Source organism: Filobasidium floriforme (assembly GCF_021052385.1).
Source record: "Filobasidium floriforme strain CBS 6241 chromosome Unknown HD553scaffold_17, whole genome shotgun sequence".
NCBI classification, from domain to species: domain Eukaryota; kingdom Fungi; phylum Basidiomycota; class Tremellomycetes; order Filobasidiales; family Filobasidiaceae; genus Filobasidium; species Filobasidium floriforme.
Window position 1 is genome coordinate 675,687 of NW_025763638.1, and position 23,207 is coordinate 698,893.

The window sequence follows — 23,207 nt, forward strand, 5'->3', positions numbered from 1 at the left end:
TCTGGCCGTCCGATCGGCTTGCCTGTTCACCGTTACCCCGGTCGACTTGTGCTCGCTCGCTTGCGGGGGAGACGGTACCGGAGGCACTTGAGTCTCCCAACCGTACACAGCTGCCCGCGCTAAGATGCACCGAACGCGGCTGCTTATCGACGGATGCTCAGGGTTATCGAAGGTAAGGAAGGGAACTTTTCGGACCGATCATGTGGACAGAGAGGCCCAGGTCGCATTGGCGATAGGCGACAGTTCAGGTTCCGCATCACCACCACCCACCCACCCCGACTAACCGTGTTGTCCGACCGTCCATCCAGCAGACAGCCGAGAACCGATGGGTTGAGCGCCCACCCGTCCATAAAAAGACAGCTGCTGTACGAGCGTTCTCCATTCATCGACAGGGCGTTCGTCTCGCCTCTCGACATCTTTTTATCGGTCAAGTGCTCTCACATTGACGGAACACGGTCATCTGGCTATACTACTATTCGACTCGCATCCGGAACTATCACCATGGCTACCTACCTCAACTTGCCCAACGATCTGCCTTGCCACAAGCAAGGATTCCAGCCTGACGCTGGCGTCGAACATCAAGTCCATTCGATCGCGCAACACTGGCTCACCCAGTTTGAAATCGCTGCCACGACCAACAATGCCGACTTGTTCGCAGGACTTTTTGTGAAGAATGGGTTTTGGCGAGATATCATCGCTTTCACCAACGACTACCGTTCCATCCGGACCAGCAACATCTCTGAGGCTGCCAAGGTCAGTAGTCCGACATGGCGACTGATCATTTTCATTCGGACAGGGTTCTCGAAGCTCACACGAGACGATATTCTCTTGTAGGCTCGATTCCCCGTGGTAAAGGCGCGCAACTTTGTCTTTGCCGAGACCGAGCCCGCCCTCTCGCAACCTTTCGACGACGTCTCGTTCATCGACCTGTTCTTCGAATTCGAGACCGAGCTCGGTCCTTGTTCCGGTATCGCTCATCTGTCATATGAGGACAAGGAATGGAAGGCTTTCACCTGCTTCACCTTGTTGGAAGGTATCCACGGGTTCCCTCAAAAGGTCGGCGCTCACAGGCCCAGGGGCAGTCACAATGACAAGCTCTCTTACGACGAGAAACGAGCTATGGAAAACGAGTTTAGGGACAAGGATCCCGAGGTTTTGATCAGTGAGTCGGTGTTGTGCTCATCTCTGATCATCGCTCAAGAGCAATGCTGACGAGCCTCTTTTCGGGACACGGCTTCACAGTCGGCGGTGGACACAACGGATTGGCAGCTGCCTCGCAGCTCAACACTCTTGGTGTTCAGACGCTCGTGATCGACCGACAGAAACGAGTCGGTGACAACTGGCGCACTCGTTACAAGTCGTTGTCTCTGCAGTGAGCCAGATCGTTTCGGTTTGGATATATCACCGTGCGCAGAGGCTGATATCTAGCTCTCATCGAATCAGCGACCCTGTATATGCCAATCATCTGCCATTCTTCCCCTTCCCTTCAAACGTGAGCGCATCCCAATCTTTAGAGTATCGCATGATTCAAGGTCGCTGATCTCTTCGCTACACCCATAGTGGCCCATCTTCACTCCCGCAGGAAAGTTGGCCAACTTCATGGAAGCCTACGTAGACGTTCTCGAGATCAACAGCTGGTGCGAAGCCACGCTGGACCCCAAGCAGACTCGATTCGATGAGAAGGAGAACAAGTGGAACGTCACCATCGTCAGACAACTTCGAGGACAGGAAGTGAGGCGACAGATGAAGGTCTCTCACCTCGTACTGGCTACCGGACTCGGAGGTGGAAAGCCCAAGATGCCGGCTTCTTTCCCTGGACAGGAAGAGTTTGGAGGCAAGGTCGTCCATTCGAGTCGACATGGTAGCGGAGCTGATTGGAAGGGGAAAAAGGCGTTGGTCGTTGGCGCCTGTACGAGTGGACATGATGTGAGTGTCATGGCTCGGCCGACCGTCATAGTCTCGCATGAGGAGCAAGATGGCTGAGGGTATTTGCCGCGCTGTCCTGTTCGCTAGATCTCCGTCGACTTTGCGCAGAATGGTGCAAATGTCACTATGCTGCAACGATCCCCGACATTCGTCATGTCGGTCTCCAAGGGTATGGAGATGATGGGTGAGCATGCACGCAAGCGTCATCTGCCTCAGTGGTAGCTAGATCCTGACTCGACCTTGTCGCTTATCGTTTCCAGTCAGCGGCTTGTATGGCGAAAACACCCCGCCGACAGATCTGGCCGATAGAATTGCCGAGTCCAACCCCAAGCTCGTGGCCAAAATGTACCACCAGCGAATCATCCCCAAGCTCGCGCAAGTCGACGGGGAGTTGCTATCCGGGTTGGAAAAGGCCGGCTTCAAGGCTTGGTCTGGTCCCGAGGGAAGCGGGTTCTTGATGAGTAAGGCACTTTCGAATCCGTTCGTCTCGATAAAGGATGACAGCTGACGTTTCAGCCTGTCCGAACAGTGGCGCTTGAGAAAGCTGGAGGCTACTACTTTTCGACGGGTGGATCCGAGATGATCTGTAAGGGGGACATCAAAGTCAGGCAGGGCGAGATCGCCAGCTTTGGAAAGGGTACGAACGAGATCACCTTCAAGGACGGGTCCAAGGAGGCGTTCGACGTCGTTGTCTTTGCCACCGGTTACACCGGATTCCCGGACACGATCAGGGAGACGATCGGTGGCGACTGGGCTGAAAAGTTCAACCCCGTCTGGGGTCTCGACGAAGAGGGCGAGATCAGGGGTGTCTGCAGGGAGAGCGGGATTCCCAACTTCTTCTTCCTGGTGGGCAACCTCTCGGCTTGCCGACTGAGCTCCAAGATACTCGCCCTTCAAATCAAAGCACAGCAACTGGGCAAATTTGGTGACCGATGTGAGCCTTTACGTGTCGTACCTGTGAATGTATGGAGAGCTGACAACGCGATGAACTTTCAGACACCTATGACGCTCAGAAAAAGTCAGGTCATTTGCCCGACAAGACCAAGTTCGAGGCCATCAAGGGAATGAACGGGCATCCCGAGGTCGTCAAGGATTACGAATAAAGACAAAGTGTACATGCATTGAAAGTTGAACGATCAGGAAAGGACAATACATAGCATGAAATAAGCGAGAGGACTTTTGGACTTCTTCCGTTATGAGGAGACACTAGTTTGCGGTATAGCTAGACCAAGACCCGAATCGTATTGAGTGACAACTACGATTATTTTCGATAGAGCTCGATGGAAGGCTTCGCTGCGTGCGGTTCATGGAAATTCTGTATTGGGGTCGAATAAATTACCTTGATCTTATAGCTGGCACATTGTTAGCAACATCTAACGCAAACCTGCCGTGTTTCTTGTCGCCGTCTGTCAAGCCCTCCGCCCAGTTGCCCAGTGATAATTACGGCGCATTGAGGGCAGGTATCCTTCACTCATATGAAAGAACAAGGCGGCTCAAGGACTCGGGGTCTCCGATGAGAAGGATGATTTACCGGTACTAAGGCTTACTCTCCTCTGGCTGTGTATCGTTCCGCACCAAGGTCTCTTATCACATCACAGACGGACTGACGATCAGCGGACCGGAAGCATTCGTTGTCGCCTTCTTTATGATCAACCCTAATCCTGCCCAACAGAACCGGTAGCGCATGTCGACAGGAAGCGCACCGCCATCTGGAAACCTTGGCGACGTACTGAGATGAGACCGAGCAGACAGATGACGTGCTTCTGACCGTCCTCCCGACGTTGAAGGGTTCAGGTCTCGACTTTGTAGACTACGCTGAGATTCAGAAACAGCCGAAATGAGCCTCCTGTCTCGATCTGCCTATTGAATATTGACAACCCGATTATGATTCCATATTTGGCTTCTCACAAAGAACTCATATTGATCGTCTCGCTTCACTCAGCTATATCAAACCTGTCGATTGATCCTTCGAATCTCGACTATCCGCTGATAGCATTCTGGTGTTAACCGTAACTGGAAATCGATGACACGCCATACAGAACCTTGGTCCCAACAACTTTCGAAGAGAACATGTCTGATCACACAAGCTCTTGATCGCTGACGGCGTCGATATTAGTGACAGAGACTGTTTAGAACGTCCATTGTATGATGAGATTCCCTTGAAACAGAATTGATATGCTATTACAAGCCGTCAGGCAGTCACAGGCGACATGTCTACCACTCCCGGATAGCCCCATCAGGTCCTCGCCACGTCGGGTTCCTCCAACTAAAATCGGCATTGTCAACAGCGTTCTTCCTGATCATCTCCTCGTCCAATTCGATTCCTAGCCCGGGAGCAGTCAAGAGCTCGACGGCACCGTTCTTGACGTCGAACACTTCGGGGTTCTTTAGGTAGGTGAGGAGATCAAAGTCGCCGGCGTTGTAGTGCATCTGAAGTCGGGACGGTAACAGTCAGCTCGTCGTGCAAGCGATCTTGAGGGCCGATCAATCGGGACAGGGAGCGCTGTAGATTCGGTACGCACCTTCCAGCTCATCTCGCAGATGACAAAGTTGGGAGTGGAGAAGGCGATCTGCAACGAGGCCGCGAACGCGATGGGGCCGAGCGGACAGTGAGGGGCGACCCCGATATCGTACGTCTCGGCCATATTGGCGATCCTCCTCGTCTCGGAAATGCCACCGGCATGAGAAATGTCGGGTTGGATGATGTCGATACACCCGGCTTCAAAGTAGGGTCGGCAGTCTTGACGAGTGAATAGCCTTTCACCGAGCTGGATCCGCCGACGTAGGTTGAATGAGATCGTTCAGTCCCGGTTCATCTTGCCTCGTCTCACTCGTTCATATCGACTCACGGCGATGGGAATCGAAGTCTTTTGATAGAGCTTTTCCATCTCGGGGACCTGCCCCGGCAAGAGCGGCTCTTCGATGAACAACGGCTGATGAGGTTCCAACGCCTTGGCGAGCTGTTTAGCCAGGGTCTTGTGAACTCGTCCATGGAAGTCGCTATGTAAGTTGCGGAAATGTAAGCGAGGAGGCTTGGTAAGGCACACAGGCGGAAAGAATGCTTACAGTCCGACATCGATACCGATCGACTTGACGTCCTTGACCCGCTGGATGGTAGCCTCCAAAGCGTGGGGTGAATCCAACCAACCGAGCTATCCTCATAGCACACAAATATCACATGAATGGATCAGCACCCGCGATCTTATCTCGAACGTACAGCTTCACAAAGATGTGGAACTTACCGACTCCACGGCGTTCATCTTGACGGCGGTGAATCCCTGAGCTTTCCTCGCCTTGGCTTGCTCCAAGACGTCTGAAGGTCGATCACCCCCGATCCATCCGTATACGTTGGCTCGTTCGCGGCTGAGAGCAAGTGATGGGGCGAATGTAGAGCTCAGCTTTTTGTAATAGTAATTTACACGAGCAAGGGGAGTTTAAGATACTTACACTTTTCCTCCGAGCAGTTCCCAGGTGGGTACACCAAGAGTCTTTCCCTTGATATCCCTGGTAAGCGCAAGTCACCGTCAGACTAGACTGTCCTTACCATTTCCGTCTCCTTGCCAAGCTCGCGCTGAACTCACCAAAGCGCAATGTCCAACCCGGAAAGTGCGCTCATCAAGACCTCTCCTCCTCGGTAAAACCTGTGTCTGTAAGCGGACTGGTAGATGTCTTCGATGTTGGAGGCGTCCCACCCGACGAAACGCTCCCGAAAATCGGCAAAGGCGCCTTCGACGGCCTCGGAGTGACCTTCTAAGGTAGCTTCTCCCCATCCGACGATCCCCTACGAGTAAGTTTCAGTTGCTATCGGTCAGCGTTTTTTGGTAGTTGACCGAGGTCTGTTATCTCTCGCCTCTTGTCAAAGACTCGAGACTCACCTTGGAGGTCTCCACCCGGACGAACAACCATCGAGGTCTCACGCGGAAAGTCTCGATTTTAGTGATCCTGTTGACATCGTTGCCGACTTGCAAGCCCTTTTCGTAGACGGTCGTCGTGGGAGCTTGGTGGGTGCTCTTGGCGGCGGTTTCTTGGGTGAGAAGCGTGGCCATCGTGACTGTAGCGTTTTTCAGATCGTTTGAGGTGTCAAGTTGAAGCTGAAGAGGTCTGTGTAGAGATGAGGTGACGGAGAGCAAGTGTTATTCGAGCTGCTCGTGCCGACTCGTTTATGTGCTGTCTCCTATCGACGTCTGCATCGCCGGTCCTCGTCACCTCTCGTCCGAGTCGGGATCATCGGTTGTCAACGGAACTTACAAGAGACCGGGCCGTGTCGTCCGATGGCGACCTCGCCATGAGTCGGGGTACACAGCCGAAGCGCGCTACGGATGAAACAAATTCACCGAGGTATAGGCGAGGGATCGGTTACCCGAGAGAGGTGAATCGGTGTTTGTAGCAGTATCACGTGATTACAAGACGTTCTCTAAGTTACCTCATGTCGTCAGGCTCTTTGCCACAGGCAAGATGTCCGCTCGTCCATTCGTTATTGGTTTAATGCCATCATCGAGACTCAAACAGAACTTCCCACTGAGGCAGAATGGATCGTGCCGATGTTCTCCCTCATTGACAACGATGGCCGGATAGCTGTGGAGCAAATCTTCGATCTTCGAAGGATGTTTTGAAGATGTCTTAGTCGCGTCCAAGGACTGCAAGGAGGATGGACAGATCGAGAAGCAGATTCCTTCTGTCGCTGGTACCTATGACGTCACTCCCATCATCTTGCACTGTGTCGAGTTGGGGACCCTCGAACTTGGCAATGTTGACGATCATATCAATGTCAGAAAGCACTTCACACGGAGTCGTGAATGCCCTGACCTAGGTAATGCAGCTTGAGAAGCGGGGCAGAACCAGCAGCGAGGAGCGATTTTCTCGCGGTGCTAAAATGCTAGGATGATGCAAAGTGGTATAATATGGCATAGTATAAGCTTCATGCCTGCTCGTACATTCGTAGGTCTGGTTGACATCGAGTGCGTCGTAAATAAATACCGCTCGCAAATCCATATCGTATGTTCGTTCCATTCGTTATCGAAGCTATCCGTGTATCTTAATCGCCAGTCCGTAAGGTCGTCTCTATTTCCGAATTGCTCGTGTATCTTCGTCCATATTGTTGTTGTGTCGTTGGCCATATCGTCTTTGTGTATAACCTCGCCTAGTATGATCTCGCCTAGTATATTTCGCCCCAATACGTGACCGCGGCCTCATTGACCCTGCACCGTTTCGGTTGCTCCTCGAGTTGCACGCAATCGACAGACCTTGCTCTCTTCTTTCCGACGATACCTCCACCTCGTCCCGGCTGAGGCTGAGCACCATCTTCCTCGACTTCCGATCGTGCTGGTCGCTTTTCGATGGTCTTAAAAATAACGAGAATACGTCATCAGCAGGCATAACTTAAGTGGATAATCAGATGTAATTCTGCGGGAGAGGCTCACAGTGGTAAGAATCTCGCTGCCGGGATTTTGAATGGCCGCGAGAGGTTGGGGTAGCGAGTCAGCAGCCCTATCCTGTCGAGAGATCTCGGAGCTGGACGCCGGCGCTGGATGGGCAGGCTCGACGTCACCGGGGGCAGGGATAGACGGAGCAACCTGCATCCGGAACGGAGACACACGGTCTGAGTCAACTTGAGTGGGAATATGATTCAGCATTATCAAGGTGGCCTACCGGCTCCGAACTTGTCGACCCCAGATTCGGAAGACCAGGGTTGGCGAACATGGTTCCCGAGAAGGCCTTTTCGTATTCACCTTCCTAACACCGCAAGTGCGTATCAAGTGTCTATCAGCACAGGCCGGCGTAGGACGAGTCGAGGTACATTTGCAAGAGTGGACTTACCAGGCTGATGATACTATGCTTGCTCGCCTGACAAGAATAGGCGGTAAATTCCCTTTCGGCCTCACTCATCAAACCCTTCCACCGTCTCTCGGCCGGTCTGATCTCGTTGCTCAACATCTCTGCCTTGCGTCGATTGTTTTCAGCATCCAATTGGGCTTTGAAGAGCTCTTCTTGAATAGCTATCGTCTTGGCGGAGGCTACGGCGGCTTGGTGTCGAGCCTTCCTGACTTTCCAGTTCAGGTCGTTCAACTCGGCTCCCGCCTTCCGAGCCGCCTGGATAGCTCCGTCCGCCGTGTTAGCTGCGGACAGGCCATAGTCTCGCATCAGTAACCTTCTGACTGCTATTTGTTGATTCCGATACTGTGCGTCGTCGAGCATTCTGACGAAACAATAAAGCCAAACTGATTAGGATCTCGCTATGCACACTTCCGAAGAGACCCCGGTGCGATCGGAGCTGTATGACCATCGTCACAGGTCGGAAAGTATCACTCACGCCAAGTGCTCCGGTTTAAAACGCTCCCTACAGCTTTCGATGAGGTCTTTCCCGTCTTTCCGTATCCAGCTCATAGCCAAAGGATGTAGCTTGTCCGAATTCAACTTAGTCGGTCGAAACGTCGCTTCGGCAAGAGTTTGGCGACGATGGTGGAGAGCAAGGTGCACGCTTCGGTCCAAGTGATATATGTACAGGATGTGCGGCAGACTCGAAGCTCTTATGGAGATGTCAGCAGCTCGAGTAGGTGCACAAATCGTTCAACTGTAACACAGTGCAATAATGGTCAAAGGAGGTTATGCCGGGAAGAGCGGACATCGGATCCTCTACACCGCATGCGATATGGCCCAAAATGCTTCTTGCGTGCTTACGTAATCTTGCGCAAACAGGACCATGTCCGTGTTGTGATCGTTGCGAACTACTCGTACTTGTATTCATCCATTACACATGGTACTTTGCTTGTTCATTCCAAAAGTAGTGTGACGAGTCCTACAATCCTACAAGTTGCAAGTTGAGCGTAGAAGCTCTCGTCAGGGTTGTGCAATCGAGTGCGATCAGGGGCCGCATTTCGACCTGAGTCGCGGGTCTTGAGGTAAGCTTTCTTCACGCCTGTCACGCAGTCCTGTCAGCTACCGATGATCTGATGACCGTATCCTTTGATAGATCGGTAGCAGATCATTCAGTGCAGATTGTTTGAGGAAATGGATATCTGTCCCGTCGGATTGACAAGCGGATCAGGGTAACAAGGTTCGTACCTCTTCAAGGGTGAGTCGTCTTCACGAATGTGCCTTTCCACACGTCTGCTCCGTTGATCATCCGGCTTCTAGCCCTTCGTCCACAGTCTCCGTTGTCATTCTCTGTCGTATCATGAGTTGGCTTCAAAAACTAGGACAGACTCTGTGGGATAGTCTCTTACACAAGTTCGATCGGGAGGATCTCGCGTAAGTCCTCCCCGCACGGTTGTGTACATCGGATCGCGTCTATGATACGGATAATCGGGTTCTCCACACACATGCTATTCTACCAGGCCTTTAAATGCACCTGCCTTATCGGATGAGCAAAAGAAGAGTCACCGCCTTTCTCTCGAGATCAAATATGGTCTCGTTGACGCTCAAAGAGCGGACGATGCCATCCAGTCCTTACGCCGTGCAGAAGATGACGTATCCCATCGGAGCTCAATGCTGAAGCGAACTACCGATCAGAGTCAGGTCGCCCAAGCGAGGTGCGACAGACTGCGAAAGGCTTTCGACGAAGCTGCATGGCAAAGCAATCACCTGCATGAAATACTCAAGGAGGAGCGAGAAGCTCTCCAATCAGCTGTGTCCGCTAAGAAAATAGCGGAGAAGCGCGCAAAACAGCTGTTCGAAGAGTACCTCAAAGGACCTTCAAGGGGTATTCTTCTTGATGATGTGAGTTATCGCGGGTTTTTGACCTTGTTATCAAGGTCGCAGAGCTCAATTATGAACGTTGAACCAGGAAGCCGAACGGAAAATGGCATTCAAACGGCATCGGAACGCTCTAGCTCCATCGGAAGCCACACCCGTACGCATAGTCGGGGCAAATTATTTAGAGCCGAGCGTAGTCAGGGCTTCGCTTCGACTGACTTTGGGCTTTGGCAGCAACTTCGTGGATCACGATCGTCGAGTAACCCGACCTCTTTTCTTCCTCCGCCATCGTCATCTCTACAGAGCCCATCCCAAGGGGGAGTTGCAAACTCGGGAAACTCGAGGACCGCGGACCTTGGTTCTCAGCGGAAACGAAAGAATCCTTTTCCGCCCTCGACCCCGAGTTCGGACAGGCCCCCATCCTTTCTGCCCCCCGCCCCGGATCTGGACGATTCCCTAATCGTCCAGCTTCCGTCCTTTATACCCTCGAAAGTCGCTCAGCCCGCCGATTCTAGTGGCGTGAAATTGGTAAGCACTTTGCATTCTTTTCATGTCGTCCCGTGGATCTAGGACTTCTATCAGTCGATGTCTGATACGCGACACCGCTGTAGGTACCGAAGCAGACAACAGTCCTCGAACAGGAATCGCAGGAAGCGGGAGCGGTCTGCAAGAAGAGAGCCAAAGTCACGGAATCGGAATCTTCGGATTCGGACACGGTTGTCCATATAGAGATTCCACAGTTGAGATCGAAAAGGGCACGAACAGCCGTCAAGGATAAATCTACCGATTGAGACCTCAGAGGCTTTTAACGAACAAGTTACGAAATCAGAAACAGGAAGACGATTCACGACGAGAGACCTATTTATTTATACGGCAAATCGATTTTACGAGAACGACCCAGCATGGTCACGAAGTGTACCTTATTATAACAAGCGCTGTTCTGATATCCATACGACTGCATGTCACTACGATCTGGTTTCAGATGTTCCTTGAACTCCAAGCTTGATGTGCTCGAGGATCAAAGCTTCAGTGATCAGTGAGACCGTGTGGTTGTCGAAACGCCAGTTCTGTCAAAACCTGCTCATGTCCGTGTTCTCGAGTACTTGACGGTTCCTGTTGACGATGATAGAGATCCTGATCGCTACACACACTGATCAGCCCAAGGTGTTCCATCCTTCTTGAAGGCTTCAGCGACATGAGAGTCAAGCTCATTCGACTCTTACTCTGCAGCTCTAGTCCCAGGCTGGAAATAGCAAGTAAACGACATAGCTCGTGCAGGAAGGCTCGCTGAATCGAGAGGTCGCCCGCTGCCTCTTTCACCTGCGTCGTGCTCGTCTGCGAGTGAGTACTTCTTCAAAGCTAAGATGATACGTAGATCTGACAAAAGGTCTTCCAGGAGAAAAGAAATCTTTCGCCCTGTGTCGTATCTGCCTAGAGTCCATGTCCACACGGACATCGACAAACACGCCGGGGTCGATCTGATTCTCAGACCGGTAAGCTTGACTCGACTCTGGTCTTCCTGTCAATAATCAAGCGAAGTAGAGAAATACTAATGGCGCTCTTCATGTGACACCAGACAGATCGATCAAATCAAAAACTGAGATATCCTTCGCTGCTGACTCTGATCGACGTCGCCGCGACTTCTCGCCGTCTCGGTGGTCTGCTTCAACGTGAGCTTGTGCGACATCACACATCCGGCTGCGAGTCATTTAAGAAACTAACCCCATTCTACGACATCACAGCCTCGATTACACGATGAGTTGGTTGTGCAAGCCAGGACAAGACCTCTTCAACAGTCTTAAGGATCGTTTCAAGCCTGAGGATCTAGCGTGAATTGAGTCCTCGCTTTCCTGATCCGCCCGACGTCGACTGATTATCGTATTCGTCTTACATCTCAGATCACTCAATGACGACACGCTCTCCAACGAACAAAAGGAATCCCAACGCCTAGAAATAGAATGGAAATACGGCCTCCTCGCCGCTCAGAGAGCGGACGAGGCGATCCGAGCCTTACACCTGGCCGGCGATGAGAGAGACTGTTCGCTGGCATCCTGCCGGCGAGTCCAGGCCAAGCACAAGCAGGCTGTGGCCAAGGCCGAAGACGCTAAGAAGGTTTGGGAAGAAGCCAAGATCCAAGCTGAGCGTCTTCAGAAAATTGTCAACGAGGAACAAGAGGCCCACAAGCCGGTCTATGAGGGATACATCAAAGCGGACGTTCGGGCTCGTGATTCGTTTGCAGAATATCAGAAAAAGGCTATTGAGCAGGGATATAGCTCAGCAGATCTCGTGAGTGTTCCATGATTGTCGTACGACTAGTTCGCTAAACTAGCGATTTGAGCCAGGAAGCAGAACGGAAGGAAGCATTCAAACGCAAGTGGAAGGTCTCTCCGGTAGCCAGTCCGCCATCCGTACAACCGAGTCAAGTGAGTCGCCAGAAATCGATTAGAGACTCGGGGCATACGATTGAAACGCCGCCAAATAGTCTACAACTACACAGAAGCCTACGACTTCACAACAATCTTCTATGCGTGTGCAGCAACCTACGACTGTACAGCAACCTACGGCTGTACAGCAACCTACGACTGTACAGCAACCTACGACTCTACAGCAACCTACGACTCTACAGCAATCTACGAATCTGCAGCAAGTTACGCCTCCGCAAAACTCTACAACTCAACAGAAATCGATGTCCCTACAACCACCTTCCGAAGACCGACTTCCAAGTATTCCGAGCGCTCATCTTCCCCCGCGTCCTCTATCTCCACCACGTCCGACCGGCACGGGTCGGGCGATCCCGATGAGAGCACAATCTTCGAAGCTAGACACCTTTCCCCCCCGAAATTCCTTGCTTTTGCGGCCCTCGACTCCTACCACTTTCCAACCTTCTCCCCTTCCAAGTGCCACGCATCTTCGGGTCGACTCTGGTGGAGCAGCACCGGTGAGCTACTTGTATGAGATTAACACTGTCTGTCGATCTAGTATCCTTTGCTGAGACAAGTACAAGTCTTCTCTCGTTTCTCACGGCGCAGGAGCAGTTGCAGATGAGTTCCGCCGAGCGAGGATCGCAAAGATCCGAAGCGGTCGGCACAAAGAGAAGCAGGCCTGCAGAAATGAATACTGCCGGGGATCAGGAGGAGCAGTCCAGGTCGAAAAGGGCATGTATGGCCGTCAAAGACGAGCCGCATGATGACCTCTGAGTCGGATCCCATGCGTTGCGGTCCGGAGGAACACGTTGCGCTACAATATAACAGACCAACTCGAACGCACGAAACCGAACCGACATGAACCGACAATGGACTTCTTTTACCTTACGACTATTATTACGAGTACGACTTGGCCTGGTAACGACATGTACTGGTACTCTTATATGCCGAGCGACAGGCCTTTGAACCTATACCAGCACAAGATTATGCGATACGACATGGATTTGGTTTCGTTTCAGTATTTCAACCTCATGCGCCGAGAATCGAGCTACGTTCAGACGGTGTGGTCAATATTTCACCTGGACGGCGGGATCGTCTGGGGGTTCACCCTGATCATAGCATGATCACCGCCCAGGTCAAGCAGCCAGATCATCCATTACATAGCTCCTTGTGATGAGCACACGAGGGCTCAAGTCAACACTCATTGCATAGCATCCGGGATATAAGCATATACAAGACCAAAATCCCTGACTTACACGGCTAATGTAGCCCTCGTTGAAAATTTCGGCATCAACGGGACAAAGACGACATCTTATATCGCATGCGACATACAGCCTAGTTGGTGACCCTCAGGGCCTCGTAAATACAGTCGTCTCGCAAAACAGCAGCCATGTCGTTATATCCACGTCCTTCATGATGTTGTCTCGTAAGCGGTCCGGTCCCTCTAGCCCTTCGTTTCGTTCTTGACCACCCCGCACGTCCTCTTCGATCTCGCCTGATGCTCAGCTGGGTCGGTCGGTCTGGCTCTCTTCTCGCTGACCCCTTCTCCAGTTTGTCCGAGTGCCTGTGTTTGGACACTGCTCGGGGACGCCAGCTACTTTCGAATACCACAGGAAGGGCGTGAGATCAGCAACGTTGGGCGATGCAGGGATGGGTAGACTGAGGGTAACAAAGCGGGACCAGGAGGATCAGGTGGGATTACACTCACGCCTCGCTGCGAACCGCTGGGACCGGACGGTCGAGTAGCAGGAAGAGGCTGGACCTGGCTCGGTGCTCGGACAGGTCGAAGTCTCTGCACACGGCGGACGCAGATGAGAGTTAGCTCTGCTTGAGGTAACACCTACGCTAATGATCGACCTACCGGTTGGAAACATACAACCTCTGAACTCGGATGAATGGGGTCTTCCAGAGTCCGACAGAACGCCTTCTCCCACTGTCCTTCCTATATGACAATTAAAGAAGATATAGCTCAACAATGTGAGACGGATAAATCGAGAGGGGACTTGCCATGTCGATGATCTTGCCCTTTTTGGCAGCGGAATAAAACTCGTCGAACCGTTGATCGGCTTTTTGGCGCACATCTTCGTAGACTCTGGTCGTGAGCTGTATCACCTCCTCCTCCGTCCCGGCAATTTCACTCAGACGTTGCGCCTCTGCTCTTGCCAGATCCAGGACTTGTTCTTGATCTCTAACGACCTCCATTGCAAGCTTAGCCCGTTGTCGAGCCTGTCGAGCAGTCCAGATTTGAAGGTTCTTCTGCCGTTCCGCATGCTGAGCAGCTTGAATCGCTCTATCGGCCAATCGAGCCGCATCTAAACCATATTTTAGCTCGATACTTCGACGAGCTTCCCTTTTCTGCCAGCTGGGGGCTTGGGGATCGTTGACTTTGCTATGGCACCAAAAAAGAAAGAAAGAAAAAAAGCGCTCCATCACTAAACGCCCGTCGTCGAAATTCCATATCGACTGACTGTAGCTCGTCCGGGCTGGAACGGTCCTTGAAGCTTTCAAACAGATCTTTTCCTGGTTCACAGAGCCAACTCATCCTGATTTCGTCTCTGGTACAACAAATAGGATAAACTACCGTCAACTAAGCAGACTTCCATCGATGCGATAACATTCAAATCACTCACCTCTACGTTGATCAGCGGAACGACAGGAAACGTCTTCGCCTTCCTCCGGCTTCGAAGCCCGAGAGGCTGACAGGACAGTAAAGATTGGTTTATACCATAGGATTCCTTGAGTCTCGTTTACCAGAAGCCGTGCCAATGCATTCCTGAGCTAACCTTCGCGTCGACCACAACTCCGTCCCCGCGTGTCGAAATCCTGTAGCTATCTGCTCGAGCGAGCTATCTGAAGGCCATCCAGTGTACGTAGGTAGTCATATGTGGTAAGAATATCTTCCAATAAGCTGTGAACAGTGAGACGTAGGTCACTATGTACATAAGCAGGTCGTTACAGGCAAGCCAAAGGTGGTCGTGCAGAAGGCGGACATGTAGCGGTTGTTGTGGGAAAGGCGGACATCCAATATCGCATGCGATACGGTCCGACAAGTTCGTGTTTCAGCCTCAAACAGTCCTACACGGTGAAACATTGGGGGGGGGGGCCGGAAGTTCCTTTGATATGACCTCCTCAATGATGTTGTGATCGACGAGAAGCTTGTAGCTTTCTCCTCGCGTCTGCCGCCATAGTTAAATAGATAGATATATCGGCAGAAAGAGAGAGGAACAAGAGAAGAGATGCCGAGCTGGTGGATATCTTTTTCATCCGACGCATCCCAACTGTCACGACTACCACCCGCACACATGTCCTTCATCCAGCAAGCTCCCTCCACCGTCCAGACCAGTGCCAACGCGGGCGCGGCTGGCACTTCCGTCGATACCTCCTCTGCCATGAGCCTATTCCTGCCTGGATCGCTTGAGCTTGAATTCACCGGCGATACCGGCAATGAAGGGTTCACCGTCCATCATGTCCCTTTCAAGAACATCACCGACACTCATAAAGAGAAGATCTTCTAAGTCAAAGTTACCGGTCCTGATGATGCGAGGATACTGAACGTGGAGAAGACGCCACTGTCAGTGGAGCAGCAAGGATCGCTTGTTGACACCCTCATCTCTGAGCATGAGGGAACGGACGAGGAGCTGAAGGTCCTTGAGGATGTACGTCTCACCCTTTTACACAGCAGGATCGTGAAGAAATACCAACAAACTGCAGTGGATGTTGTACACCAAGCCTACGTGACGGAAGGCTTGAGCGCCATAGTTTTCAGACATGTATCGAGCGCGGTCAATCAAGCGAAATCAAAATCCGGGGATACGCTTCAGTTCCATCCATCCGAACAACTACGCCTGATCTATGCCATCGGTCACATCCTCCCTCCAGACTTGGAGGGCATTGATGATCTGGACATGAAAGCCCTTCTGTTGCGCGTTCAGGAAGAGGCGGCCCCTGTCGAAGTTACTGCGACCGCCCCCGCTATCGATGGGGTACCTTTGTAGTCTTGTATCCAGATCGATGAGTTCGACATGTACATTCCAACCATTGCGTTGAAAGCTTGTCAATCGGGCATGGGTTCATAGCAAGGTGCTATCGAACTTTGCAGATCCGAATCAGATGACCCGATGAATGGTAATCTAGACAAAAGTCTGCGGAAATACATGTGCAATATAGAGCTATACCCGTGCTTGCAAGATGTAGCTAGCCTTCGATCATATTTATACACTTGCCCTTTCTTCATATTTCATGATGGCTTTCCCTGGACCGTATTCAATTTCAACAAGTCAGACCTCTTGTGAAGAGGTGAAGCAAAACGCATATTACCATTGGTATCTCTTGCTTTTGATTCACCCGAGCCACTGCATGTAAGTATCAGGATGTATATTCGGCGTTTCACAACTGCCACAGGTTGTCATTCCTCGTTCTATGGGCAGTCACCTGCGACGACCCATCTTTCTTGTTGAGACAAGCAATCCCTGATTTGTTTCGAGATCCGATGTTACAAGTCGTCTCCCAGCGAGAACAACGGGTTTCTTTTAGAGCTGTATATCCAGATCAAAAGGGTCGCCCAGCAGGTTCGGAATCGCGGTCTGCGCGGCCGGTTCATCCAACAGCCATTGTAAGAGATTGGCGCAGTCCTCGTCGTTGAATTCGGTAGGGTTCCAAGGGTTTGTCATGCTCCTGTTCGAGGCGTTGTTCGTGTTGAGTCCGTAGTTGAAGTTGAAGCCATTCGCATCGGTATATGGTTGCATCGTGGAATCGTTGACGATAGCTGGATTGTTATGGTTGTTGGCCGGGACGGAGTGGCTGCGTGACTGTGAAGGGACAGCGAGATGACCGGCGCTCAAGCCCGAGTTCCCGCTGCCTTCTTGTGGTTGTGGAGAGGTCGCCCTGCTGGGACAGGCCTGTGGAGTTCCGACGTATTGGATCAGTTGACATGTGAGGGGATGAAGACCACGAGTAAAGAATTTGACTTGCGCTTGGAGAGGGTACGGCCAATCTTGAGGCTAGGACCCGCAACATGCGACCATACCGGACCGCAGGGTGACTACTATCATCCGAGCAGGTACACAGGCATTGGCAAAGCTGTTCCACCAGGTCGAGCGCGCTGCGACAAGAGGTGTGAGTTAGCGTAGCCGCAGTATGTCAGCATTCGCGCGACACAACTCACAGCCCTCGATCGTTCTGTACCATTGCGCCCGAATATACCGCCTATAGAGGAGCAGGGTTAATCGATCATTCCAGACATCGGGCTTCGTTCGCGGCCAATCGGCCCACCTTGAGTAAGAATACAGCGCCGTACTGGAACCACAGTAAGTAGCGAGAGGGCAGGTAAGGAAGGAACCCTTGCGGGAACACGTCTTCGATACAAATTCGCATCAATTCTCGCGCAGCGTTGATGGATTCATAGATGTACTGCAATGTCGCTATCAGCCGTCTGTGCGAGCAAGCGTAGCAGCCAGATCTGACTCACCAATGCGTCAGGAGTAAACGCCGCAGCTAGGTAAGTCCAGATCAGGTCAAATAGCCTGTCAATACCGCTCGCCGATTTCAATATCTAAACAGAATAGACTCACTCCGCGGGAAATAGTTGGACTGAGTCTCCTTGACGTCTTTGTTCTTGCGATTGCTCTGAGCGGCATTGGCCCTGTCCGTTGTCCGGGTGACGTGCGCTTGCTACGATGCAACCCAGGACAGAGTGTCAGAGCTAGCTGAGAGGAATGTGAGAAGTTCTTTGATCGATAGTACGCACGAAGGCAAAGGACGACGCGTACAGCCGGCAATAGTGGAACATGACCCAGATGAGATGACCGTGAGCGACGTCGAGCCATCTGTTGAGATACCACAGTTGTTCAGCGCACATCGCCACTGTTCTGCTCAATCCGAGACTAACGTCTTTTTCAACCAAGTCATTTTGAAATTCTCTAGTGAACTGTTGAACTGGGAACGCGCAGGTCTTACAATCAGTTTACGAAGCACACATGGCGACTGGGATGGACGTACCCCATCGAGATATTTCTGAGGCGGGGGCACATGATCTTCAGTATGGGCGACCCCGAGGAGGCCGAACTGTTGAGCACTCACGAAATACTCTCCGCCTATTACAAGCGAGTGTAACCGGGTCTCGCTAGGATAAAATACGTCGTGCACATTTGTCATGCTGTTGCAGAGGCAAGCCAGGAATCAGCTGTCAGCACATCTAGCGACCAAGCTTGTCGTACTCACACTGGAAAAAACCAGAATCGACCATGTATAGCGTGGCCGAGAAAGATTGCCTACATCAGCGAGACCGTCGGCCTTTCATTGGGAAAATTACTCACATTGAGTCAACTCGACATCTTCATGTCAATACAATGAGTGAAGTCAGTCAAGATCAAGATAGATCGCAGTCACGATCATACTCACAAGCTTGCAATAATTCGGCACTTTCGGCCCTGAGCGCCGTAGCCTTGCCTTCGTTGACCTGCTGTTCAGAGTAGGGTGAATCGCAAAGCGAAGGAAAGTTTTCCCGGCCACCTGCTGGTCCGGTCTGATGAGGATTCATAGTATAGACGATCAGCTACGGCGGAATCAAGCCTCAGTGCCAGGACCCGATGAGGCCCACCTGATCTTGCGATGAATAGCCTCGAAAGCAGAGAGCTGGACCCCGCGACCAGAAAGCACGTCCCGTGCGGATACTGATCTGCCGATCGAATATGTAGCAGTCTACCACGCATCGCGAGCAGTGTCAGGAAGAGGGAAGAAGCTGTCGGAAGCGACATTACTTACATGTCCAAGCGATGGTAGCTCTCTGTACGTGCTCCTCGGAAGCGTTCTCGACCGAATGTGCGAGCTACCATCCGCGCATCCAGTCAGTAGATATTCATAGGCTCATGGCTCGGAATGCAGACACAACATACCTGATCGATCCCGAGACCATAAGCCATTCGAATGGCGCCACCGATCAACATCCACGCCTGGCGATTCTCGACTCCATTGAGGAGTTGTCCTTTTTCCCTCGAGCGGTGCGTCGGAACCTGCATCTGCGAACCTTCCGAAGCATCGTCCATACCTACAGGCGTATCTCTCGGTAGATTCTCCGCCAATAGAAGGATACCTTCGACCAGGCCGATGGTAGGCGCTGCACCCGTCAATTCGACGTCACCGATGTAACCCTACATACAGCTCATTTCGGTCAGCACTGATTATATACACAAACGGGCAGCTCGCCTCGCACCTTCATCAGGGCCCACGTCTGCGCATGGATCCGCTTGGCCGACGGCTTGGAGTCGAGTCTACTGGCGATGATGATAAAGGCCGTCATCAGGTACGGCTCCGCGCTGGCGAAGATGGCATAGTCCTGCTCCGTCCTCGGGATATGTTTGTGGGAGATCAAGGGCTGCAAAGATGGAACGATGAGAGGCAGGTACAACAGGATCAGTCTCTTCAGCTGCAGCATGGAGCGCTACATAACAGAGACAACGAACACTCACAAACACGTAATGATGCTTGTTGAAGAACACGTTACCGAAATGGCAGACCTGTTCCGGATCCATGATGCCCTTGGCGACCAGGGGGAACGAGAGCAGGGTAGGTCTCGCGGTGGAAACTTTGGCCTGAGCTTTTCCCGCCGAGGTGTTGAACGAGACTTTGCCATTGACTCGTCGACCGTGATTCCACGAGGGTCCGGTTCCTCGGGCCGTGGTACCGTCTTGCCAAGTCTCGGCCGAGGGGGAGAGCGGATGAGGCGATCCACCTCGGGTCGACAAGCCTTCTTCGCCATCTTGAGCGCGGTCATCCAGGTCGTCTTCGTCTTCTTGGCCGTCTCCCCCTCGACGTCTGGAGCCCCGCTCGCTCGACCTCGCCCTGGTGTCGCCCTCGCTCATGAGGGTCCCATCAACTTGACGACCGTCCCCTCCTACGCCACCTCCACGACGATATGCGACGACGGACGAATCCGCCATGCTCGTTGATTCGGAATGCGACCTCGATCGCTTCCCCGGTCGATCCTGTTTCTTCTTGGTCGACGTCGCGGCCATGGCCAGGATCTGCAGCGCGTCCGACTCGTTGTGCATGCCCGTGTTGATGACGAACGATCGAGGGTCCGAGACGGTCGGCTCCTGAATGTTTGCTCTTATGACTGCCGTCTTGCTCGGACTCGAGTCGTTCCCGCCCAAGCCCCCGTCGGACGCCGTGCCAGCCCTGAAACGACGTTTTCGGGGCGGCATCATCGATGATGTGTCGTCTATCGGCCCCCCTGCACCGGCGATACCGCTCCGTGTCCCGGCCGATGCATGAGCGGACTGTGGCTGTTGCTGTGACTGCTGGTCTATCTGCAACTGCGCCTGCCCGTACGTCTCGAAGAGATCCGGATGTTCCCGCCTCAAAGCCTGTTCATCCCAAGTGGTCCCCACGTCCACCCCTTCTCGATGGGTATGTGTAGGGTCGATCGATAGTCCAGCAGGGAGGGCGAATCCGATCTGGCCGTGTTGACCGTGATCGTGTGGCCCGTGTACTTGTCCGGAAAGTTGTGACTGCGAGTGCGACCCCACGCCGACCCCCACATCCCGCCCGTTCAGATCGAGATCAATCGCCATGTCCATGCCCATGCCCATGCCACCTCCACCTGCTCCTCCAGCATCAGCATTACCTCCTCCGCCCTCGTTCCCCCTGCCCAGCCCGAAGAGATTTCCGTACCCGACCCCCCCGCCGACATTCATATTACCGTTCGAGTCGGGGACCGGATTCATGTTATTAGCAGTGTCGTTGTTGGCAACGTGTGGACGAGGACTAGCCGCAGCGGTGCCCAACATCGGTCCCGGTCCCGCCTGGCGATTGGGTAACCTGAGAGCCGCATTGTGATTGTGTTGTGCAGCCAAACCGACCCCGAGGTCCACATCGAGGTCGAGGTCTCTAGGTGAGATCGTCCGATCACCCGGATTACCCAAATGACTCTTGCTTTGAGTCGTAGGATGGGAGTGAGCGTGAGCTTGTGGATGTCGGAAGAGGGTGTCTAGGTAGTCTGTCGTCCCGGGCGTCTCTAGTTCCATCTCCAAGTCCATCTCCGCTCCTAATCCCATCGTCGACGATGTCGCTGTCGCTGTGGTGGTCGGTGCGGTTGGACCCGGCTGTACCGATCCTGACCCTGCAGCGATACCCGCTCCCGTACCCGAACCTGTATTTGCAGTCATACCCACGTTCGACCCGGTCCCAGCGTTGTTAAGCGACGTCGTGCTCGATGAAGGGTTCATGATCAAAGGCAAAGGAGGCGGGATCGAATATCCATCGTGTTGGTCTTGCCGGTATTGCCGGGCTTGTCCGGAATGTTGTTGTTGCTGTTGCTGATAGTGGGGAAGCTTATGATTCGACGATCTGCGGTCGACGAAAGGATGCTGTTGATGATGCTGTGGCTGTTGCTGCGTATTAAGGTGCTGCTGCTGCTGCTGCTGCTGTTGCTGTTGATGATGATGCTGTTGATGATGATGATGTTGGTGTTGGTCGACCACTCCGAACCCGGAATCGAACGGAGGAGAGGGGCCGTAACGATCTTGCGTCTGCGTCTGATCTTGAGGCCTGTGGTGAAAGTCCTGATTCTGGTTTTGACTGTGATTTTGGTTGTGACGCGGAGGCTGGAATGGCGATTGAGATTGAGATTGAGGCTGAGGCTGAAAGCCCTGTAAACGAGCTTGACTTTGAGTTTGGTTCGAAGGTTGTTGAAGCTGTCGGACTTGATTGTGGTTCTGGTAGTCCGAAGCAAGGTAGGCACGAGATCCAAGTTCGTGCGTCAGGTGGTTCGGTCTCGAGGAGGAAGATCGATGGCGATCTCGATTACGACCCTGGTTATTTTGTTGTTGTTGTTGTCGTTGCTGCGGATACTTGGTGAGATATGACCCTTTGGCATCTCGATGTCGATCAAGTTCCCGGCGTCCGTCTTCGTCTTCCTCATCTTCATCTTCACCGTTGTTGTCGTTATAGTCGTTATCGTCGTTATCATCGCGGTGGTCATCGTTGATATCGTGATCGAAACCTATTCCTCCACCTTCATCCCCATAGCCATCGTCGTTGGTCGAACTCCTCTCCTCGGTCATCCGGGGAAACCTCTCCCCAGCCCCAAGACCATTCGATCCCGAACCGGCACCCCTCCGAACGTTCACATGCAGATTATTGCCGTTCGCAAGCCTCTTCCTACCTCCGACCTCGTTCTCGATCTCGATCTCGGGCCCGACCCCATCCTCGCTACTCTGCTTCCTCTTTCCCTTTTCTCTCCCCGCCTCGATGTTCCCCCTCCCACCCCGTTTACCCTCAGCGAAAACGCACTCGGTCCTCGTCCGCTTACATTTCCCACAAGGAGGAGACTGCGGGGCGTTGACGTCCCCGAGGTCGCATTTCGTCTTGTGGCGACGACAATTCAGGCAGGCTCGGTAGGAACGACGAGCGGGGCCGGGGGCTGGTGGTGCTGTCGCTGTCGCTGCTGCTACGGCTGTGGCTGGGGGTGGTGGTGGTGGTGGTGGTGGTGCTGTCGCTGTGGTTGCGGGTTCCGAGGATGGATTGGGATTGTTCGGGTTGGTCATGGCGGCGGGCCGATACTGGTACGACTGTGATACTACTGGTACGATCCGGGTTGGTGCGGTACGTTACGGTATACGGTATTCACGGGGCAGAACGAAACCGAGTTCCCGGGGGGGGGGGCAGGTCTCTTCTCTCGAGGTGTTCCTGGGTAGCGATTACTACTGGGCTGGGCAGGTTCTTGGTGGTTGAAGACGGATAGACGGATAGGTTACGAATGTGGGGGATCGTAAGTCGAGCAGGTCCTTTCCCGTGCTCTTCTTTGCGTGATGCGCGATGTGATGTGATGGTCCGACCGGGGTTCTCGATTTCGGTGCTGCGGGTGATGTGACAGGGCCGAGTGTAGAGAAGGAAGCCATCCGAATCTTCTGCGAGCTGCGAGCAGTGTCTCGATGAGAATGTTCGAGTGTTACCACCACCCATCACCCCACGTCTTGTGATCTCTTAGCCGTCAAGATGCGTTCAATCAAAGGAGAGAAGCCCTCGAAGCTCGATGATACGTAATGTCTTACGTAATGTCTACGTAAAGCCCCCGCCTCGCCGCTTTCGGCCGCGCTCGGCCAGACCGGTCCGGGAACGCCGTCCCTTTCCATCGATTGCCGAGCCCTCTGTCGGTTGGTTTCCCCA

At 52.9% G+C, this 23,207-nt stretch overlaps 5 protein-coding genes across 5 annotated transcripts; 2 read left to right on the forward strand and 3 right to left on the reverse strand.

The window, feature by feature from the left end:
- Positions 1-208: 208 nt before the first annotated feature.
- Positions 209-3,310, forward strand: HD553DRAFT_351470 (uncharacterized protein). Its single transcript, XM_046183616.1, has 9 exons — positions 209-753; positions 835-1,162; positions 1,243-1,372; positions 1,444-1,492; positions 1,561-1,926; positions 2,014-2,110; positions 2,187-2,387; positions 2,456-2,860; positions 2,923-3,310. The coding sequence occupies exons 1-9, from the start codon at positions 502-504 to the stop codon at positions 3,027-3,029; spliced, it is 1,935 nt and encodes a 644-aa protein (XP_046035049.1). The 5' UTR covers positions 209-501; the 3' UTR covers positions 3,030-3,310.
- A 742-nt stretch (positions 3,311-4,052) lies between these two features.
- Positions 4,053-6,203, reverse strand: HD553DRAFT_286930 (putative mandelate racemase/muconate lactonizing enzyme). Its single transcript, XM_046178271.1, has 9 exons — positions 6,175-6,203; positions 5,802-6,110; positions 5,508-5,707; positions 5,374-5,430; positions 5,169-5,289; positions 4,993-5,078; positions 4,776-4,926; positions 4,449-4,694; positions 4,053-4,356 (listed from the first exon to the last, which is right to left on the reverse strand). Exons 2-9 carry the CDS (start codon positions 5,970-5,972, stop codon positions 4,141-4,143), a joined length of 1,248 nt encoding a protein of 415 aa, XP_046035050.1. The 5' UTR covers positions 5,973-6,110; positions 6,175-6,203; the 3' UTR covers positions 4,053-4,140.
- Positions 6,204-8,934: 2,731 nt separating this feature from the next.
- On the forward strand, positions 8,935-12,815 carry HD553DRAFT_325390 (uncharacterized protein; the record flags this gene model as incomplete). Its single annotated transcript, XM_046181607.1, has 11 exons — positions 8,935-8,972; positions 9,061-9,174; positions 9,261-9,642; positions 9,685-10,146; positions 10,872-10,959; positions 11,195-11,288; positions 11,361-11,447; positions 11,517-11,904; positions 11,948-12,041; positions 12,101-12,556; positions 12,598-12,815. 11 exons carry the CDS (start codon positions 8,935-8,937, stop codon positions 12,813-12,815), a joined length of 2,421 nt encoding a protein of 806 aa, XP_046035051.1.
- A 301-nt stretch (positions 12,816-13,116) lies between these two features.
- On the reverse strand, positions 13,117-15,811 carry HD553DRAFT_325391 (uncharacterized protein; the record flags this gene model as incomplete). The annotated part of the gene is made up of 12 exons (XM_046181608.1): positions 13,117-13,150; positions 13,298-13,352; positions 13,582-13,700; positions 13,750-13,833; positions 13,886-13,983; positions 14,016-14,430; positions 14,510-14,596; positions 14,825-14,891; positions 14,912-14,973; positions 15,032-15,116; positions 15,472-15,589; positions 15,776-15,811. The coding sequence occupies 12 exons, from the start codon at positions 15,809-15,811 to the stop codon at positions 13,117-13,119; spliced, it is 1,260 nt and encodes a 419-aa protein (XP_046035052.1).
- A 344-nt stretch (positions 15,812-16,155) lies between these two features.
- HD553DRAFT_315299 (uncharacterized protein) lies at positions 16,156-21,487 on the reverse strand. The gene is made up of 15 exons (XM_046180471.1): positions 19,508-21,487; positions 19,252-19,413; positions 18,935-19,189; positions 18,804-18,867; positions 18,640-18,740; positions 18,437-18,564; positions 18,120-18,195; positions 17,929-17,975; positions 17,788-17,866; positions 17,612-17,711; positions 17,509-17,534; positions 17,313-17,450; positions 17,206-17,246; positions 17,013-17,142; positions 16,156-16,939 (listed from the first exon to the last, which is right to left on the reverse strand). The coding sequence occupies exons 1-15, from the start codon at positions 21,263-21,265 to the stop codon at positions 16,571-16,573; spliced, it is 3,474 nt and encodes a 1,157-aa protein (XP_046035053.1). The 5' UTR covers positions 21,266-21,487; the 3' UTR covers positions 16,156-16,570.
- Between the last annotated feature and the right edge of the window lie 1,720 nt (positions 21,488-23,207).

What these genes read in the sequence shown, in the direction of transcription:
- HD553DRAFT_351470 (XM_046183616.1), top strand. Translation starts at nt 502, where the DNA reads ATGGCTACCTACCTCAACTTGCCCAACGATCTGCCTTGCCACAAGCAA. An exon ending in CCTGTACGAGTGGACATGAT is followed by an intron (nt 1,927 to 2,013) that starts GTGAGTGTCATG and finishes CCTGTTCGCTAG; the next exon opens with ATCTCCGTCGACTTTGCGCA. An exon ending in GGGCAAATTTGGTGACCGAT is followed by an intron (nt 2,861 to 2,922) that starts GTGAGCCTTTAC and finishes ATGAACTTTCAG; the next exon opens with ACACCTATGACGCTCAGAAA.
- HD553DRAFT_286930 (XM_046178271.1), bottom strand. Translation starts at nt 5,972, where the DNA reads ATGGCCACGCTTCTCACCCAAGAAACCGCCGCCAAGAGCACCCACCAA. An exon ending in GGGTTGGACATTGCGCTTTG is followed by an intron (nt 5,431 to 5,507) that starts GTGAGTTCAGCG and finishes TGCGCTTACCAG; the next exon opens with GGATATCAAGGGAAAGACTC. An exon ending in AGATGAACGCCGTGGAGTCG is followed by an intron (nt 5,079 to 5,168) that starts GTAAGTTCCACA and finishes CTATGAGGATAG; the next exon opens with CTCGGTTGGTTGGATTCACC.
- HD553DRAFT_315299 (XM_046180471.1), bottom strand. Translation starts at nt 21,265, where the DNA reads ATGAACCCTTCATCGAGCACGACGTCGCTTAACAACGCTGGGACCGGG. An exon ending in GAATTATTGCAAGCTTGTGA is followed by an intron (nt 18,196 to 18,436) that starts GTATGATCGTGA and finishes CCTCTGCAACAG; the next exon opens with CATGACAAATGTGCACGACG. An exon ending in TAATAGGCGGAGAGTATTTC is followed by an intron (nt 17,976 to 18,119) that starts GTGAGTGCTCAA and finishes GCGCGTTCCCAG; the next exon opens with TTCAACAGTTCACTAGAGAA.